Below are 21,947 nucleotides of genomic sequence, written 5' to 3'. Positions count from 1 at the left end.
CACACAGGTGGAGAGGGAGAAAGATAAATGTGGCTAAAAGGTATTCTGGGAACTTATGATCTTCCCTAAGCTCAAGGTGTCTGTTTACAATGGAGGCATCAGCCCAGAAGCAGCTGATTAGGACACAGCACACACACACACACACAGACACACACACACGCGCACGCACATACAGACACACACACACAGTTTAAAATTGTTTTATAACCAGAAATGCTATTTACAAAGACAAGTGAAAGAGCAAAGCCACCTTTATCACAAAAACAAACGGCTTCACAGCCTCAAGGAATGAAAATGCCTTAAAAGTTTATGACGGAAGTTAGGGTGCCTGGGGACAAAGCTGGCATCAAGGTGTCATTCCGGGGGAAATTTGCATATTGGCTACCTTCAAGCCTCTTAGTTACTTGTAGCTGGGAACCTGAGCCCTAAAGGGGTTAAGGTCTTATTCCAAGTCACAGAGTGAAGGTCAGTCGCAGGCTTCTGCTGCCCAACCGCTGGCCTTAGGACTCAGCAGATGCCTCTGGAGGACACACCTGGACATCCTTCCTAAGTGCGCCTGGATTTCCCAGATCTCCAAGGGCACCGTAGTCATTTGCTACGTGAACTTGCTTAACTGTGAGCCTGACTATGCTTGTCTAGAACTCCCCGTGTGCGGCACAAAGCCGGGCACGCACGGGACACTCCATAAATTTCACTGAATAAATGAAGCTTGTGGTTCCACAAAGAATAAAAGATATCACCCCCCCCCAACATGATCAGCCAATATCTTAGGTGGCAAGGTGCCGAGTGGTGTTCTTGAAGGTACACGGAAATTCATGCAAAGGGCCTTGATCAAACCACCGGGATGTGAAAGCGGTGGACGAGCACCCACCCCAGGAGACCACAGTGCGCAGCACCGTCTTCCTGGTTGCGCAAGCCCTTTTCTCGCGAGAGTTCCTAGGGGGCGTAGCGACAGACGTCGGTTGTACCCAGAAGCACTCTCGGCCGAGCTCGTGAGCGTGGACGCTTTGCCTGCACAGCGAGTGTGTCCGTTGCAGTTTCAAGGTACACAGGGGCCATGGGAGCAGTAACTAGCCGGTTGCTGTTGCACAGGGCAAGACGCGCCCCAGAGCAGCTAGAGGGCCCTGCGGAGCAGTTGGAGGTGGTTGGGGCGGCTGCAGCCGTACCCGCTGAGGTGGAGGAAGCGAGCGAAGAGGCTGGGCCCTCCACCAGCCGGAGAGGCCCCAAACGGAAGGCCCGCTCAGAGGAGCGTCCCGGAGAAGAGCGCCCCCAGAAGTGCGCCAGAATCCCTCCAGCTTCCATTTACGAGAAGCTCTTCGAAATGGGGGAAGGCAGTGACGTGCAGATCCGCTCACTGGGGGCGGTGTGGAACCTGCACAGGGTCTACCTGTGCCAGTCGCATTATTTCGCTAGCATGTTCAGTGGTGCGTGGAGGGAAGCAACCGTAGATACCGTAGAGTTGCAAATCCCCGACGAGAACATTGATCGTGAAGCCCTGCATGAGGTCTTCGGTTCCTTGTACCGAGACTCTGTGTGCATTGTACCCAGCCGTGTGGTGCCCATCCTGGCCACGGCCAGCATGCTGCAGCTGGATGAGCTGATTGAGCAGTGTGGGGAGGTCATGAGGGAGACTGTCAGTGTCCACACTGTATGCCGCTACTACTACTCTGCTGAGAGCTACGGCCTCCCAAACATCAGGACCATGTGCTTCCAGTGGCTGTTGGACAATCTGATGACTCACCACAGCCAGGAGCTATTATTGCGACAAGTCAGCCCAGATATCATGGAAATGCTCATTGCCTCTTCAGACCTCCTAGTGGTGCAGGTGGAGATGGATGTGTACACCATGCTGAAAAAGTGGTTGTACTTGCTGATGCAGCCAGAGTGGATGGGCCCCGTGAGAGCCTTATTTTTCGAGGCCAACTTCTGGCTTGCTAAGTCCAGGATGGAGGCACTGGGCTTCCATTTCCTGGAGACCCAGCAGGGCAGATCCTTTGTGCCAGTGTTCCGGCATCTGCGGCTAGCCTACATCATCTGTGACCTGCCCTCGGCCCACATCCTTGACCAGGATGCGCTGATCCCCACCACGTGGATGACCCCAGTGTACAGAGAGCAGTGGCTTGCCCTGATCCGGGCCGAGCACACCAACGGGGTCGGGCCCGCTGACGTCCATGTGCCCGCCTTCGTCAGGGACAGCATGCGGTGCGGTCGCCAGATCCTTAAGGACCTGAAGTGCAGCTGGCAGTGGGCTGGCTTCCCCTTTGGCTGGGACCTGCTGGTGTGCTACGAAAACCGGCGGGTCATCTTCAAGCGCAACTCTGTGATCCAGAGCCCCGGCCTTGGAGGCTGCTTACTGTGGCACAGAAGGGTCTCCTTCCGCCTGTGGGTGGTTTCCTTGGATACCGCTGGAAGAGCCATTTTCAGGAAGGGCACGGAATACCAGGTGCTTGACCTGGGAAGAGATGAAGAGATGGAGGTGGTGAACATGGAGAACGAGAAAGTGGTCTTCCCCATATACGTGGCCTGCAACTTCCTGTACGTCCCCAGAGAGGAACAGTCCCCAGAGTGAGGACCGTGCAGACGCTCAGAGAGCTGAGCGGCTGTTCCCTGGGCGCAGGGACGGCCAGCTTGCTTGAGATGCCAGCTCCCTCCTTGGGATCCGCTGGCCTTCCCCATCTCTGGTGACCTACTCTACTACTCTTCAGTTTACTCTGCTTTTTGTTTGGTTAAATAAATGTTAAAGGAAAACTTTGACTGGTCTTTGACTTGCTGTGTTGAGAGCTGCCCTGCCCCACTCCTTACTGCCACCACCGCTGGTTCCATTCAGATTGCTCCCCCTTCCTGTTTCCTGCCACTGAGTGTCCTACTTGCTTTCCATGGCTTCTCACTCTGAATTCATCCAGGCTACACTGATGAGCTTCCTTTTGTTGATTGTTCTTCAACCCAAGAGTGTCTTTACTGTTTACTGTGATGGCTGAACCAGTTTACACGCCCACCCACAAGGTGCAAGGGTTTGCTTTCCTCCACATCGTTGCCCACACTTGTTACCGCTAATCTTGTTGATAATAAACATTTTTACAAGTGTTAGGTGCTAGCTCATTGTGACTTTCGATTTGCATTTCCCTGATGATTAGTCACGTTGAGCAATTTTTCATGTGCCTGTTACCCATTTGCATAATTTGGGGAAACATGTCAATTTAGTCCCTCTGTCCATTTTAAACCAGACCACCTCTTTTGGTGGTGGTTGTTACTGGGTTATATGAGCTCTTTATAAGTTTTGGATATTAATACATTTTCATACATGGTTTGCAAATATCTCATTTTGTAGGTTGTTTAATTTTCAGTACAGAAACTTTCAGGTCTGATATAGTCCTACTGGTTCATTTTTGTCTTTGGTGTTTATGCTTTTGTTGTCATATTCAAAAAAATCTTCGCCAGAACCAATGTTGAGGTGCTTCTTCCACATATTTTCCTCTAGGAGTTTTTTAGTGTCAGGTCTTATATTTACACTTTGATCCATTTCAAAGTAATTTTTGTGACTGGTATAAAACTTGGCTCCAATTTCTTTTCTTTTCTTTCTTTCTTTTTTTTTGCATGTGGTAATGCAGCTTTCCCAACACCATTTGTTGAAGAGACTGTCCCCATTGTGATGTCCTTGGCTGCCTTATCAAATATTAGTCAACAGTATATGTGAGGGCTTAATTCTGGGCTCTCTATTCTGTTCCATTGGTCTATTTGTCCCATTTTTATGCTAATATCATACTGTTTTCATACTATTGCGTTAGTAGTATAGCTTGCAATCAGGCAGTGTGAGGCCTCTGGTTTTGGTTTTCTTTCTCATGATTACTTTGACTATTCAAGGGTTTTGTGATTTTATACAAATTTTGGGATTCTGTTTTTATTTCTGTGAAAAATTGCATTGGAATTTTGATAGGTACTTTATTAAATTTATAGATGTCTTTGGGTACCATGAGCATTTTAATAATACTATGTCAATGCATGAAAATAGAATGTCCTCTTATTTGTTGGTGTCCTATTAGATTTCTTTTATTAAAGAATCTTAGGTTTCATTGTACAGATCATCCACTTCCTTGGTTGATTTATTCCTAGATATTTTATTGTTTTTGATGTTAGTGTGAATGGGTTTGTTTTTCTATTTATTTCTCAGGTGTTTCACATTTAATGCATAAGAAAGCATTTATTTTCTGAGTATTGATTTTATGTCCTGAAAATTTACTGAATTCCATTAATTAGATCCAGCAGCTTTTTAGCTGAGTCTTTGGGTCTTTTCTTTTTATAAGATCATATCATATGAAAATAATGACAATTTTACTTTTCCTTTCTGATTTGGATGCCTTTTTTTTGTCTTGCCCAGTTGCTCTATACAGAACGTGAAGTACCATATTAAATGAGAGTGGCATGGGTGGGCATGCTAATATTGTTCCTGATCTTAGAGAAAAAGCTTTCTAGTTTTTGCCATTGAGTGTAATATTAGCTGTGGGGTTGTTATATATGGCCTTTATCATATTAATGTATATTTCTTCTATACCCAACCTTGTGTAGGTTTTTTTTTAATCAATAAAGGGTGCTATATTTTTTGTCAAAACCTTTTCCTGCCTCTCTTGAGGTGACTACATGCTTTTTATCCTTCATTATATTAATGTGATGTATATTTATTGATAATGTATAAATTTATTGATATTCATAAGTTTAACCATTCTTACATCTCAGGGGTAAATTCCACTTAGTCATGGTGTATAAACGTTTTAATGAGTCCATTAATTCGGTTCTCTAATATTTTGTTGAGAATCTTTGCATCTATGTTTATTAGAGATATTGTTCTATAGAGGTTTTTTCCTTGTAGAGTCCTTATCTCGTTTTTGTATATCAGGGTAATGCTCCCTTGTAAAAAGAGTTTGAAAGTGTTTCCTCCTCTTCAAGTTTTTGGAAGAGTTGAGAAAGATTGGCATTACTTTTTTCTTTAAATGTTTGGTAAAATTCACCAGTGAAACCGTCTTTTCCCGGAGGTTTCTCTGTTGCGCTGTTGTGATTAGTGATTTGATCTCCTTATTCATTATTGGTCTGCTTAGACTTTCTGTTTCTTCATGGATCAGTCTCAGTAGAATGGATGACTCTATGAACTTACCTATTTCTTCCACGTAATCTAATTTGTTGGTGTGTAATTGTTCATAGTAGTCTCTTATGATACCATACATTTTTGTATTGTCAGTTGTAATTTCTCCTCTTTCATTTCTGATTTTGTCTTTCTTTTTTTTCTTCGTTTTTCTTGCTAAAGGCCTGTTACTTCTGTTTATCTTTTTGACAACCCAGCTCCTAGTTTCATTGACATTTTCTACACTTTTTCTGGTCTGTATTTCATTTACATTCACTCTGATCTTTATTATTTGTTTTCTTCTGCTAACTTTGGCTTTTATGTGTTCTTGATTTTCTAATTCCTTAAGGTATAAAGTTAGGTTGATTGCTTGTGAGCTTTCTCATTTCTTAATATATGCATTTATGAGTATAAACTTGTCTCTCAGTACTGCTTTTTACAGCATCCTACAGCTTTTAGTATATTGTGGTTCCATTTTTAATTGTTTGAGACAATCTTTGATTTCCTTTTCTATTTCTTCTTTGATCAAGAGGTTTAAGTGTGTGTTGTTCTTTCCACATATTTACAGTTTTTTCAGCTTTCCTCATGTTGTTCTCTTGTTTCCTAATACTGTGGTCAGAAAAGATACTTGTTATGATTTTCATAAGTGAGGTAAGCCAGTGAGTGAAAGAAAGACAGCATATGTTCTCACATGTGCATTCTAGTGAGGAAAATAAACTGACAAACAAAATAGAAACAGAGGCATGAATACATGGAACAGACTACAGATCTCAGAGGGGAGTGAGGGAGGGAGACTGAATAAAAGAAAGTGAAGAAATTAGCCAAAGGATATATATGCATGACCCATAGATACAGACAATAGTGTGGTGATGGCCAGAAGGAAAGGGGGGGGTGAGGGTGTGGGGGAAGTGGGCAAAGGGGATAGGGAATGAGGACATCTTTAATAGTGTAAACAAGAACAATAAAGTAAAAACTCAGCATGGTTATTACCAGAAGGAAAGGGGTGTGAAAGGGGTAGAAGAGTACATAGAGGCATAAATGGTAATGGAAGCAGACTTGAGTTTGGGGGAACACACAATGCAATATACAGGTAATATAGACTTGTACACCTGAAACCTATATAGTTTTATGAACCAATGTCACCCCAATTAATTCAATTAGGAATCTAATGATTAAACTGAACTAACAAGCAAAGTAGAGACAGATTCATAGAGAGAAGTGTAACAACTGGGGGGGGGTTAGGGGGTGGAGGGATCAAGCAAAAAGGAAAACAGACTCATGGATATGGTCAACAGTGTGGTAAATGCTGGTGAGGAGGAGGATATAAGGGGGATAAATGGTAATGGAAAAAATACAATAAAAATAAATAAGTAAAAAAGATAAATAATAAAAATAAAATTCTCTAAGACCCATTGTGGGTTCTATCATATGTTCTGTTCTGGGTAATGTTCTGTGTGCACTTGAGTAGAATGTGTATTCTGCTCTTGTCAGATGGAATATTGTATAGATGTGTATTAGGTCTGTTCTGCCTACATGGCTGAACTCAGTAGGCCTGCACTGACCAAGTGATTCAACAGATTGCAGGGGAGGGCACTGGCTCTGCTCTCATGGTGAGGAACACCGGTCCCCTTTCCAAAACCACACAGCTTAATCACTGTTTGAGTCTCTGCCAAGAGTCCTCAAAGAAAAGGGGCACCCTAAAGGTCACTGCTGCCTGCAGCCAGCAGACCCCTCCACAGGACCTGAGCACAGAGTGGCCTTGTCAGCAGTCAGCAGACTGAATAGTTCACTCCCAGGCTGGTAACGTAACAATAGGAGTGCTCATCACTGTGTTGCCAGTGAAAGTGTGCTCTTTGGCTGTGCCTTGAGAAAGGAATTTCAAAGAGCACACACAGAGTGGTAGGGTTTCATTGGGGAGAAGTGAAATAATACACCATTGGGGATGTAGTGGATGGGCAGACTCTAGCAGCAGCTGCTTGGAGACTCCTAACAATCCTCCATATATTTTCTTCATCCTTGGTAATGAGCAAGGTGCAATTCAAATCATCCAACCCACTTCCTGTTTCTGTTCTTGCTTTTTCTGGGCTTGAATTAGGCCCTCCGTTTAACTAATTCCTTTCCCGGACCTACCACGGTTCTGTGCCCCCTATCCAATCTGACTCTTTTCCTAGATTTTCCAAGGCTAGATTCCACCCCTTCATATCACCATTTTTGCTTCTACTGCACATGCCTGAATGTAGAAACACCTCTTCTTTTTCAATCTTGACTTTTATTGTACATGATCTGGTTTCTACTGCACATGTGCCCTTCAATAATCTGACGCCTGACTGGCAGCATCCTTGGGAGGCTCTCCTGCCTGCTTGGAGGATTAAGACTCTTCAGCGGTGGTCCCCTGGAGTGTGTGAATGAGTCTGTAAATGCCATAGCTTCCTAGTAAATCAGGCTTCATGGAATGCTGCCCTAAATCTGATTCAGCTTCCTGGTTTATTACATATTTGATTCAGCTCCTTAGTGTATTAAACTCAGTGTCTGATTCCCTTTTTCTTCCCCCTCTTTATTAATAACTACCTAACAACCTATGCCAACAACTGGGAAGGAGGTGTCTGGGTCTCCAGCAGGCTCCCTTCTCTCCCAGGTGGACTAAATCTCCACTGATTTTCAGCACCAGATGCTATGCCTGCTCCTCTTCCTGTCTCTGTTGCTCTGGGTTGGAGATCCCTGTGTGGGACTGAGACCACACACTCCTGGGGGGGAGGGGTTTTGCAGCTGAGATATCACTCTTAACTTCCCAGCTGCTGTGCCTGGATGTGGGAGCCAGCCCTTTCCACATCTCCACCCTTTTTACCAGCTTCTATGTGGCTTCTTCTGTAAATTCTTGGTTATAATATTTCTGTTCAGCCAGCCTTCAGTTGGTTATTCAGGTTGATTGCTCTATAATTTAACTGTAAATTCAGTTTGGGGCTGGGAGCAGGTGACTGTAGTTTCCACCTACTCCCCTGCTCTTACAGGGTCTCCTTTGCAAATGATGACTCATTTTTTCTTGAAGCTTTAAAAATTATCTTTGTATGACCTTTTACAGTTGATTTATAATATATCTCTGCATGGCATTCTTTTAAGTCCATTCTATTTAAATTCTTTTGGGCTCCATGAGTCTGAATGTCCATTTTTCTCTACTGATATGGGATGTTTTCAGTCATTATTTTCTTATAGAATCTTTCTGTCAATTTTCTCTTTTCCTAGGGCCTCTATAATGTGTACTTTTTATGGCATCTTATATGTCCCATATACTTTGTTCTCTCTTTTTCATTCTTTATTTTTTTTTGCCTCTGACTGGATACTTTCCAATGATATCTTTAAGTTTGATAATATTTTTTCTTCTGAACATTAAGCCTGTTTTTAAAGTTTCTCATGAATTTTTTAGTTAATTTTTGTGCTCTTCAAATCAGGAATTTGTATTGTTCTTTTTAATAATTCGTATCTTAGTCAATATTCTCATTTTGTTCATGTATAGTTTGTGTAATTTTATTTAATGTATATCTGTTATTTTGTAACATACTGAGCTTTATTAAAACATATTTTTTGAAAAAATTTTAGGTAATTAATAGATCTACATTTCTTTAAGGTTTGTTACTGAAGGTTTATCTTCTTCTTCTGATTGTGTCATGTGTCCCTGGTTTTTTTGTATTTGTTGCAGCTTAACATTGATGTCTGCACATTTGAAGAAACAGCTTCCTGTCACAGTCTTCATGGACTGGCTTTGCCATGTAAAGAACTTCATTCATCAGTTTACCTTGGCATTCTAGGAGCCCCTTTGGCTTTTCTATAAATGTTTCTGCTCTTGACTTGTGTGAATAATTTCTAATTAGAGGAATTTACTGGTTTCTTTCTTCCTTTTTCAGTCTTCATGGACTGGCTTTGCCATGTAAAGAACTTCATTCATCAGTTTACCTTGGCATTCTAGGAGCCCCTTTGGCTTTTCTATAAATGTTTCTGCTCTTGACTTGTGTGAATAATTTCTAATTAGAGGAATTTACTGGTTTCTTTCTTCCTTTTTCAAGGAGCACATAATAGTTTGCTCTCTCTGTTGTATAGTGCAATACCAGGAGCCAGAATATTAGAGAAACACTCTATTCATCTTCCTTTTTCTCTGTGGTGAAATCTTAAGTTCTGAGCAGTTTCGCATTTATAGAGCTATGTTAGACACAGCACACCACCCACATGTTTTCCTTTTACTTAGCTCTCCCAACAAACCTGGAAACTTGCTGAACATCCATCCAAATAAAGACTGACCATCATAGGGTTAGAGAAGGCTCCAAGGACCTCTGGATGCAGTGTAAGTAGTTGGGGACTGCCCCTAACTTCCCTTCTTGGAACACACTGGCTGACACAGGTAGGATGACTGATTACTGTGCATGTGGGTGCCTCTTTAAATCAAGCTACTCAAGAACAAACAAGAGTCAGGTGTTAGAAGAGGCTGGGTGTTTTAAGTTCTTTTTTCAGTACAGTTCAGATTCACAAATTAGTCTTAATCTATTAAAATGCACATGTTCCCTTTGAAGTTTGAGCTAAAATAAGGTGATATCCTTGCTTTGCCATGGCAGAGTCTTTTGCCTGGCAGGATGTTTCTCTTAATGAGGGACACCTGAAAATTTTGACTGCTTGAGAAGCTCAGTACTCAAACATAGAGCACTTTTAAATGGGGACTGGTCACCCTTGTGTTGGGATAGGGTCCCTCTACCTTTATAGGCTGTGCAGGTGGTTTGGGAATAGCTGTCTGCAGGGCACAAGCTGCCAGGGAATCAACAACAAAATGTGTTCTACACATGGGTGTATTGCCTGGGATCATGAACAATAGGCAGATGTTGGGAAAGGCCAGGAGTCCCAGGCCCTGGTTTTTGCAGTTCAATGCAGATGCGTAATTATATGCCAAACCTATTCAAATGCACGTGTTACCTCTGAAAGTCTGAGTTTAAAAAAACGTAAACATATTTGACTTGCCAGGGCAAAACCTTTCAGCTGGCGTCCATGGTGCCCTCAGTAAAGACACCTGAATATCTGGACTGCTGGAGAAGCCTGGGAATTTACCACATAACACCTCCAAATGGGAACTGACTATTTCTGGGTGGGGAAATAACTCCCACAATTCCTGGGAGTTGTACCAGTTTTTAAAACCACCCCTGTCTCCTGTGCCTGGAAAACACCAGCTGCTAGAGAATTGTGGATGAATAGGAAATGTGCATGCCTGTGCTACCTTGAGTCAGGCAACCCAGGACCAAAAACAAGATGAAGATGTTGGCAGAAGTGTGGGTTCCCAGGTCATGGCTTTTTAAGCAAAATGTAGATGCCTAAATAAAAGGATTAATTGATTCAAATGAGCACATTCCCATTGAAATATGAGCTAAAAATAAAGGTAAAATCCTGCCTTTTAAGGGCAGGGTATTTTTGCTGGCTTGGCATGTTTTTCTCAATAGAAGACACCTAGACATCTTAAATGCTAGAGAAGCTTAAGACCTGACTTGGCCAAACTTCCAAATACAAACTATATCTAAGTTAAGGAAGGATCTCTCCAAAATGGAAGACTGTGGTGGTGGTTAAGAACCATTCCAAGTGCATCCATTGCTGGAGAGCATCATGCTAAGCGAAATAAGCCAGTCAGAGAAGCACAAATACCATATAATTTCACTCATATGTGGACTCTAATGAACAAAACAAACAAAACAGAAACAGACTCGTAGATAGAGAATAGACTGGCATCTGTTAGAGGGGAGGAGGGGCTGGATAAAAAAAGTGAAGGAATTTTAAAAAAAAAAACCCTCATAGACACATATAACCATATGGTGATTACCACAGGGGAAGAAGGATACGGGGAGATAGAAGAGGGTAAAATGGGGATAAATGATGATGGAAGGAGACTAGTCTGGGTAGAGAACACAAAAGACAATATACAAATGATGAAATTACAACTGTAATTGAAAAACCAAAATAAAAAAATTAAAAAATAAAATAAAATTTAAAAAAATGATGAAATTAAAGAATTGTACACCTGAAACCTATATAATTTTGTTAACCAATGCCACCCCAATACATTCAACAAAAATTTTTAAAAAGAACCATTCCAAGCTTCCTGCCTAGAGCTCACCAGCTATCTGAGGTTCAGTGACAGGGTGCTTACTGGACATGTGTGTATTGCCTTGTGCAATAGGGTATTGCCTAGGGTAAGGCTAATTGGGACCAGTAACAAGAAGCAGGTTTTGAGAGATGCCTGGGATTCAAGGCACTGACATTTTTAGTACAATACAGGAGCCACATAAAAAGCCTTAACCTATTCAATGTGTATATTCCCCCTTGAATGATAAGGTAAATAAAGTTACATGTTTTTCTTGTTCTAAAGCATGGCCTTTCAACTGGCCTGCCAAGGTTCTCTCAGTAAAAGATGCCTGGGCCTCCTGTATGCTGGTGAAGCCTGAGGACTTGTAGAAAAGCTGTGAGATAAAGACTGACTATCCTTGGGTGAAAGAAGGCTCCACAGACCTCTGGATGATGTGTGAGTGCTTGGGAAGCACCCCTAAGTTCTCTACTTGGAGTGTACCAGCTGCCAGAAACAATTTAACTGAACCACAAATATGGGGCTGTCTTGGGTAAGGCTAACTGGGAACATAAACAACAGGCAGATGTCAGGAGAGGCAGAGGGTTTCAGGCTCTGGATTTTCTGGTACAATGCAGATCTATTCAAATATATGTCACCCCTTTGAAGTTTGAGCCAAAGAGAGTTAACATCCTCGCCTTGCCAGGGCAGAGCCTTTCTGCCAATGGGGGCATGGTTCTATTAATAAAAGACAGAGACACCTGGACAGTTTTGAGTGCTGGAGAAGCTGAACCAAACCAACAGCATTTTAAAATGTGAACTGACTATCCCTGGGTTCAGGAAGGCTCCCTCCAACTTTCCAGGCTGTGCAGCTAGTTAGGGACTGCCCCTAGCTTCCCCACCTGGAGGCAACAGCTGCCAGAAGATCACTGTCAGATGTGTATCACAGATGTCCGTAACACCTAGTATCATGGTGACCAGGACCAGGAACGATAGGTAGGCGTTGGGAGAGGCTGGGAGCCCTAGGCTATAGCTTTCAGAGTCCAATGAAGATGCCTAATTATACACCCTAACCTATTCAAATGTGAATATTCACCCTGGAGTCTGAGCTAAAAAAAGGTAAACATATTGAATACAGTATTTGACTTGCCAGCGTGGGGAACCTTTAGGCTGGCCTTCCATGGCTCCCTCAATAAGAGACTCCTGGACATTTTGACTGCTGAAAAGGCCTGGGTAACTTACCAGACAGCACTTCCTAATTGAGGATGACTATCCCCAGGTGGGAGAAAGCTCATGAAATTTCTCGAAGCATGGTGAGATTTTGAACACTTCCTCTAGGTCCCCTGCCTGGAGAGCACGAAGGGCCAGATGATCACTCTCAAAATGTTTACTAAGCTATTGTGTGCTATGTTGGGTCTGGCAACCTGGGACCCAGAATAAGAGGTAGCTGTCAAGAGAGGGGTTCCCAGGCCCTGGCCCTTTAGTACAATGCAGATGCCTAAAAGCCTTAATTTTTCAAATGTGCACATTCCCTTTGAAATATGAACTAAAACTAAACAATATACTTGCCTTGCAAGAAAAAGGCTGTTTTGCTGGCCAGACATGAGTTCTCTCATAAGAGACACATGGACGCCTTGAATGCTGACGAAGTGTGGGGCCTTACCAAGCAGAATTTACAAATGGTACTGATTACTTCTAAGTGAGGGAAGGATCCCTCCAACTTTGGAGGTTGTGCTGGTGGTTGGGGAACAATCCTAGCTCCCTGACTGTGGGGCAGCAGCTATCAGAAGTTCACTGACAGAGTGCATACTGCACACACATAAGCAGCCTTGTGTAAGGCTAACTGGGACCAGGAAAAAGTGGCAGGTCAGTTGAGAGCGGCCTGAGATTCATAACCCTGACTTTTTGAGTAAAATGCAGGGGTCACATAAAAAGCCTCAACCTATTCAAGTGTGCATATTCCTCCTGAAGGCTGACCTAACTCAAGTTAAACTTTTTCTTCTGTGACAGAATGAGGCCCTTCAGCTATACTGTCATTGTTCTTTCAATAAAAGACACCTGGACTTCTTAAATGCTGGCACGTCCTGGAAACTTGCAGAATAGCCATCCAAATAGACGACTATCCTCGGGAAGAGGAAGGCTCCAAGAACCTCTCGATGATGTATGAGTGGTTGGGGATCACCCCTAACTTACCTGTTTGGAGGGCACCAGCAGAGGCAGATTAATGTCAGTTGAGGCCCTGGGTGCAGAAGAAAATATTGGACCTCTTAAAAAAAAAAAAAAAAAAAAAAAAAAAAAAAAAAGAAGAGAAAGCCCTGGCTGCTGTGGCTCGGTGGATTGAGCATACGCCTGTGAGCCAAGTGTCGCTGGTTCGATTCCCAGTCAGGGCACATGACTAGGTTGTACGTCAGGACCCCAGTTGGGGACTCGAGTGAGAGGCAACTGCACAGTGATGTTTCTCTCCCTTTCTCCTTTCCCCCCTCTCTAAAAATAAAATAAGTAAACAAACGAATAAATAAATTATTTTTTAAAAAAGAGGGAAAAATACATGTTAACCATATTTTATGCAGCGCAGTAATTAAACCAAACTTAGTGTCATTAGAAAAAAGTGTAAAGTTGGGGTTATGTGGGGCCCTTCAGAAGTCGGGGCCCAGGGCACATGCCCAGCGTGCCCACTGTTAAATACACCTCTGGGCATCAGGTGCCAGAGGTAGGCTGAGTGAGTGCGTACTTCTCATGTGGATGATGCCCTAAGTCAGACTAACTGGGAACACAAACAAGAGGCAGGTTCTCTGAGAAGCTAAGGGTTTTAAGCTCTGGATTTTCCAGTATAATGCATATTCCTGTTTTAAAGTCTTAATCTCTTGTAGATTGTATGCCTGAAACCTATATAATTTCATTAACCAATGTCACCCCAGTAAATTCAATAAACAAATAAAATAAAATAAAATAAAACAAAATAAGGCCTTAATCTATTCAAAGGCACATACTCCCTTTGCAATTGGAGCTGAAAAGAGGTCCTTGCTTTGCCAGGGAAGAGCCTTTATACTGGCCAAGCATGGTTCTGTTAATAGGAGAAACCTGGATGGTTTGAGTGCTGGAAAAGCCCAGGATTTAATCAAGAAAACTTTTAAATGGGGACTGACTAACCCTGGGTTGGGGAAGGCACCACCACCTTTCCAGGCTATGCATGTGGTTGGGGACCACCCCTAACTTTCCTGCATGGATGGCACCAGCTTTCAGAGAATCCCTGACTGAATGCATGCTGCCCATACACGTACCACCTGGGATGGTGGTAACTGGAATCAGGAAAAAGAGGCAGGTTTTGGGAGAGACAGGGAGTTCCAGGCCCCGACTTTTGAAGTGCAATGCATATGCCTAAGTATAAGTCCTAACCTGTTAAAATGTGCATGCTCTCCCTAATGTATGAGCTAAAGAAAGCTAAACATATCTCTATTGCCAGTGTGGGGCCTTTTGGATGGCCTTTCATGGCTCCCTTAATGAGGGACACTTGGACATCTGGACTGCTAAAGAAGAACAGGACGTTACTGGGAAATACTTCCAAATGAGGACTGATGGTGTACATGGGATTGGGGAAGAATTCTTGCCCTTCAGTAGGCTGTGTAGGTGATTGGGGACAGAGCATGAGCTGCCAGAATTTCCCTGATGGTGTGCTGTGCATGTGAGTACAGCCTTCCGTCAGGCTAACAGGGACCAAAAACTAGAGGCAAATGTTGGGAGAGGCTGAGGTTTCTAAGCCCAGGCCCTTGGAGTATAATACAAAAGCCAAATTAAAAGCCCTTACTTATTCAAATGCACACATTCCCCTTGGAGGCTGAGCCAAAATAGTTAAAATTTTAGCTTTTCCAGGGCAGGGTCTGTGGACTGGTCTGCTATGGTTCTCTAGACAACTGGACCTCTTGACTGCAAGAAAACCTTGAGATCTTACAGAGGAGTGTTTCAAATAAAGACTGAGTATCACTGGCTAGAGGAAAGTTCCCACGACCTCTGGAAGTTGTAGCACAGGTGGTAGACTTCCCCTAGCTGCCCTGCCAGGAGGGCAGCATCTGCCAGAGTTTTGATGATGGATTGAATACTGCACAGGAACCTATTTCCCTGGGTCAGGGTAACCCAGACCAAGAACAAAAGGCAAGTAAAGAGATGGAGGGGACGGACCCAGGCCTGGCTTTTCTAGTACAATGCAGTTACTTAATTAAAAGCTCTAATATATTTAAGTGTGCATATTCCCCCTAAAATCTGAGCTACATAAAAGTTAAATTTTTAACTTGGCCAAGGTGGGGTCTTCAGCTGGCCTGCTGAGGTTCTCTCAATGAAAGACAATTGGACCTTTTGACTGCTGAAGTAGCCCAGGTTTTAAAAAGAGAAGCATGTCTATGTTATGACTAAGTATAGTACGGTGAGGGAAGGCTCCCATGACCTTTGGTGCCTCTGTTGGTAGGAATAGACTGACAGCTGTAAGAGGGGACGGGGGGAACTGTTTGAAAGAAGGTGAAGGGATTAGTCAGGGAACATATATGAAGTACCCATGGACATGGACAATGGGGTGGGGACTGACTATGGAAGTGGGGGCGGTTGGGCTGGGTGGAGGGGGAAAAGGGGGAAATAATTGGAACAACTGAAACAAAAAAATCTTTTCAGGAGTGACCAATAGTGCAAAAAAACTTTGTTCTTTTCATGGACAGATAACATTAATTTTTAGCTTTGTATAGTAAGCACTGATATTAAAGCTTAATTAATTTTTTAAAACTGTTATAATAACAATTTAACTTTAGACATCTTAATTATGAAGTTCGTTCTCTCCACGCTGAAATAACCAAGAAAAAATTTTTTCATTTCTATTAATGAAACATATTTGTATACCTTATGTCATCTTCTAATGAAAGCATATGTTAATTTCTTTCATATTAATTAGAATTTGTAACTCAGAAATATTCATTTTGAGTGATAACTGAAAGTAAGCAATTAGCATTTTTCAGATTGACACATTTATGAATACATTTTATTACCTCCAGAAAGGTAGGCTTTTTGACTTGCAAACATTATTTTGTAATTTTTAGAAATGTGATTTCTCAACATAAGACATTTTATTAACAAACACAAATATTTTTAATTTTTCTATTTTAAGAAACCAAAAGTATGTAAACTTAGACTCACTGAGCAAGTAATGTTTCAGTAGTTCATCTTATTTGTAAAAGATCCATATATTCAATTATTTTTATCTTTTACCAAAAGGCTTTGGAAAACTATTTTTAAGTATACATACCATGAACCAATTATTGTTGAAATATTTCACAAAAACCTCTATTTTACTTACATCTACTTAATTTATTGATTCTCACCAATTATGTTTAGGCTACTTATGAGAATATTATGAGACATCAGACAAAGTCAATTATTATTCCAAGCTATTTTCCTGTTGAAAGACCTTGTAATAGAGATAACATAAGCTTATTTTTTGTAAACCCAGATTAAAAATAAAAATATTATAGTAAAAACCAACTTTAAAGACATATCTGTTTTAATTCAGTTTTTTAAATAATACTTTACTTACTTTTAGAGAGAGAGGAAGGGAGGGAGGAATAGAGGGAGAGAAACAGCAATGTGCAAGGCAGGATCGGTTGCCTCTCCCATGTCCCCAGCTGGGGACCTAGTCCACAGCTGAGGCATGTGGCCCAGCTGGGAATCCACCTTGTGACCTTTTGGCTTGCAGGCTAGTGCTCAGCCCACTGAGTCACACCAACCAGGGCAAATCAGTTTTAATATTAATTTTTTTCAGATCATGTAATGCTGAAAAATATTTGAGTTAGTTTTGTTACATTTAAAAATTTATATAAGTGCTAATTTTGTTTCAATGCTCACCTGAGCATATATTTATTAACTTTTTTGAGAGAGAGAGAGAGAAATTATGAGAAAGAAATTGTGGGAGAGAAATATCAATGTGAGAGAAACATCCTTTTGTTGCTTTTCATAAGCACCCCAACCAGGGATCAAACCTGCAACCCAGGTATGTGCCCTAACTGGGGATCATACCCACAACATTTTGGTGCATAGGAGTATGTTCTAACCAACTGAGCCGTCTGGCAAGGGCTATAAGTGCTAACTTTTAAGCCAATTAAAAAGAGCTCTTAGTTCACCCCCCAAAAGTAACAGAGATATGATTTATTATTGCTCAAGAAGGATTTTCAATACTCATACTAAGCCTCCTCTGGCTCACACAGCACCTAATAGACTCAATAAAGACTTGCTAATAAAGAAATTTTTCAATAACTGCTAGGTCCTGGTCCAAATTGTTATAATATGATTTTTTTAAATTTCATGAAGACACCGTTCTCTTCAGTGTAAGCTTTTGCAACATCACTACTACCTGATAGGCAGATGAGTAATTTTTATACCCATATGAAAATGAGGGTATCCGATCAAGATGGTGACACAGGTAGATATGGCTCACCTCTTCACAGAACCACATCAAAATTACAACTAAAATATAGAACAGCCATCAGCCAGAACCATCAGAATTCGAGTTGAATGGAAGTCTGACAACTATGGAATTAAAGAAACCACATCCATTGAGACAGGTAGGAGGGGCACAGATGTGGAACAGGCTGGTCCATCACCTATGTGTGGCGCATAAAAATTTGGGAGGGATATTTCAGGAGTGAGGAGTCCCAGCCCCACACCAGGCCCCCCAGCCCAGGGTTCCAGCATCAGGAAGAAAAGACCTCACACCTGGATGCAAAAAACAGTGGGGATTGAGTTGGTGGAAGAAACTGCTGGAGCCCCAAGCAGTTCCTCTTAAAAACGCACACATGAACTCACCTACTGGGACTCACTCCCTCTGAGCTCCAGCACTGGGGTAGCAGCTTGAAAGGCACCAGTGGTATACAGGGAGGAACTGATATGTCTGGCATCAAGGCCAGCAGAGGCCATTGTCTCTTTTCTAAACCCTCCTCCAAACAGAGCCGCTGAGCTGGTGCCATATCTGAGACTCCATCAACTTGCCTAACACTGTTGGAACTGTCTTGGAGATCCCTAGAGACTTCGTCCCACCCAGCTTACCGCCCCACCCAAGCTTACTTTCCATATGAATGGCTGGTCTTGGCTCATGTTTCACAACTTCCAAACAAGCAGAAGCTGGCCTCAGTGAGCTCTAGGCCTGGCACTAGAAACAGCCAGCCTAGATTCACAGCTTGGCTTCACCTGGGAATCTCCAAGCCCAGCACAAGTAGCAGCCATCTCTGATTGCTTTATAGCTCAGGCAGGGTGCCCCAAGCAAGACACAGGTGGAGGCTGACCTTTGCCTGCACCACTGAGGAAACCCCAGGGCCAGTGTACCCAGTGGACAGCTACAGACCATGTAGGAGCACCACCGCCCTGCCTCTGCACAGTTGATCCTTCACAGATAGTGGATGTTGGTGGTCAGTGGTCATGGCCAATCCCTGCAGCTGATTTGCCTGGGTAAATTCCTCCCATTGACCTGTCAACGGCAACCAAGTCTCAAGAAGAGGATGGTGCACTCAGCCCACATTAAGTGTGCACCTTGAGTATCCAGCTTGGATGACAGGGGAGGCTGTGCCACTGGACCGTACAGGACACCTACTGCATTAGGCCACACTACCAAGACACTGAATCAAAGCATCTCTTCCCAATACATGGAAACAAACACGGGGAGACTGCCAAATTGAGGAGGCAAAGAAATATGGCCCAGATAAAAGAGTAGAACAAGACCCCAGAAAGAGAACTAAATAAAACAGAGATAGCCAACCTATCATATGAAGAGTTCAAAACACTGGTGATCAGGATACTCAGAGAAATGATTGAGTATGGCCAGAAAATAAAGGAAGAAGTGAAGGTTATACAAAGTGAAATAAAGAAAAATATACAGGGAGCCATCAGTGAAGGGAAGGAAGCCAGGATTCAAATCAATTATGTGGAACAAAAGGAAGAAGTAAACATTCACCTGTAAGAGAAAGAAGAAACAAGAATTCAAAAAAATGAGAGGCTTAGGAATCACTGGGACAACTTTAACCGTGAACAAGAAATTGAAAACTTATTTGAAAAAATAATAAAAGAAAACTTCCTTAATTTGGCAAAGGATATAGACATACAAGGCCAGGAAGCAAAGAGAGTCCCAAACAATTGGACCTAAAGAGGACCACACCAAGACACATCATGATTAAAATGCCAAAGGTTAAAGATAAAGAGAGACAAAGATTAAAGATAAAGAGAAAAATCTGAAAAGCAGCAAGAGAAAGGCAGAGAGTTACCTACAAAGGTGTTCTTATAACACTATCAACTGATTTCTAAAAAGAAACTTTGCAGGAAGAAGGGGCTGGCAAGAAGTATTCAAAGTGACTTCCTCATAACTAGAGACAACCAGAAGTTCCAGAAAATTGAGCTGCATGAAGTCCAACAAACAAAGATATAAAGACAAAATACTCAACCAGACAGGTAGGAGGGGTGGAGAGGATGTAGTGTGGTGGTGGCAGGAGTGGCAGCAGCGGCAGCAGTGGCAGGCCAGCAGAAAGTGCAGTCACAGATTTTAAAAAGTCAGGAGGGATACCTGGGGAGTGTTCCCAGATCCTGACCAGACCACAGTCGCAGCACCAGGGAAAAATCAAGCCTCATTGCTTCTGACTGTGCAGACCAGTGGGGGTTGGGGTGGAGGCAGAAACTGCTGGTCTCAGCGGAGTCTGCTGGTTTAAAGGGCCACCATGGTCCTAGAACGACTGCAGACCCACCCACTCTTGAAAAGACAGCCAGGGCAGCAGCTAGAGGAGCGCCAGACCGGTGTGGAAGTGGGAGAGGTGCATGGAAAAGGGGCAAGTGCTGAGCGGGTGGCATTGTCCCCTCTCGATCCCCTCCCCCACATACAGCGCCACAACATGGTGAAACGGGTTGCCCTGTACTGAAGAATCCCTAAGGCTCCGCCCGTTACAACATAACAGGAGCGACAGCTCTACCTGGGATGCGGAGGCAAACAAACACAGGAGCCTGTCAGAACGAGGAGACAGAGAAGTATGGCCCAAAATGGGAAATGGGTCAAGGTTCCAGTGGGAGAACTAAGCGACGAGGAGAGAGCCAACCTCACAGATGAGGAGACAGACAGCCTAATAGACGCAGAATTCAAAACACTGGTGTTAAAGATGCTCACAGGCTTGACAGATATGCTTGAGTACGGCAAATGCATAAGAGAAGAAGTGAAGGCTATGCTGAGTGAAACGAAGGAAAATCCACACAAAACCCATGTTGAAGGGAAGAAAACCGGGGTTCAAATTGATCATTTGGAACATAAAAAAGAAAACAGTAAGCCAGGGTAGAATGAGGAAGCAAGAATTGAAAAAAATGAAGAAAGCTTCCCAAATTTTGTGAAGGAGATGGACATACACGTCTGGGAAGCATGGAAGATCCCGGGCGAGCTGCACTCAGAGGGGACCACACCAGGATGCATCATGATTGAGATGCCAAAGGTGAAAGATAAAGGGAGAGTTCTGGGGGCAGCAAGAGAGAGGCAGAGAGTTGCCTGCCTACGGGGGGTGGGAGGGGCTATAGGACTATTGGCTGATTTCTCAGAGGACACTTTGCAGGAAGGAAGGGACTGGCCAGTAGTATTCAATGTGATGAAAGGCAACCTGCAACCAGAATTACTCTATCCAGCAAAGCTATCATTTAGAATGGAAGGGCAGATGAAGTGCTTCCTAGACAAGGTAAAGCTAAAGGAGTTCATCATCACCAAGCCATTATTATATGAAATGTCACAGGGACTTACTTAAGAAAAAGAAGGTCAAAACTACGAACAGTAAAATGACAACAAACTCACAACTATCAACAACTCAATCTAAAAAATAAAAACAAAATCCAACTAAGCAAACCAGAATAGGAACAGAATCATAGGTATAGGGATCATTTGGAGGGTTATCAGCTCGGAGGAGAGAGGGGGGGAAATGGGGAAATGGTGCAGAGACTAAGAAGCATAATTGGTTGGTACAAAATAGAGGGAAATTAAGAATAATATAGGAAGGGGTGAAGCCAAAGAACTTCTATGCACAACCCATGGACATGAACTAAGGGGGGTGGGATTGTTGGAGGGAAGGGGGACACTGGGCAGAGGGGAGCAAAGGGGAAAAAATTGGGACTACTGTAACAACATAATCAATAAAATATACTTTAAAAAAGTTAGGGAGACATAGAAGTATGGCCTGAAAAAGGGAACTGATCAAGGTTCCAGTGGGAGAACTAAGGGATGAGGAGATAGCCAACCTAACAAATGAGGAGATAGACAACCTAATAGATAAAGAGTTCAAAACACTGGTGATAAAGATGCTCGCAGGCTTGACAGATATGTTTAAGTATGGCAAACGCATACGGGAAGAAGTGAAGGCTATGCTAAATGAAACGAAGGAAAATCCACACAAAGCCAATGGTGAAGGGAAGGAAATCAGGGTTCAAATCAATGATTTGGAATATAAGGAAGAAAAAACAGTCAACCAGTACAGAATGAGGAAACAAGAATTGAAAAAAATGAGGAGAGGCTTAGGAACCTCTGGGACAACTTTAAGTATGCCAACATCCGAATCATAGGGGTGTCAGAAGGAGAAGAGGAAGAGCAAGAAATTGAAAACTTATCCGAGAAAATAATGAAGGAAAACTCCAAATTTGGTGAAGGAAATAGACATAAAAGTCCAGGAAGCACAGAGAGTCCCAAACAAGCTAGACCCAAAGAGGACCACA

General features: G+C 42.8%; 1 protein-coding gene across 1 annotated transcript; it reads left to right on the top strand.

The window, feature by feature from the left end:
- The first annotated feature begins 1,057 nt into the window (after nucleotides 1–1,057).
- Nucleotides 1,058–2,569, top strand: LOC149990421 (germ cell-less protein-like 1). Its single transcript, XM_090265111.1, has one exon. It carries the CDS (start codon nucleotides 1,058–1,060, stop codon nucleotides 2,567–2,569), a length of 1,512 nt encoding a protein of 503 aa, XP_090121237.1.
- Nucleotides 2,570–21,947: the final 19,378 nt, after the last annotated feature.

This window comes from Furipterus horrens, unplaced genomic scaffold (genome assembly GCF_987537825.1).
Source record: "Furipterus horrens unplaced genomic scaffold, mFurHor1.1.pri manual_scaffold_17, whole genome shotgun sequence".
Classification (NCBI taxonomy): Eukaryota; Metazoa; Chordata; class Mammalia; order Chiroptera; family Furipteridae; genus Furipterus; species Furipterus horrens.
This window is presented reverse-complemented; position numbering and strand designations above follow the sequence as displayed.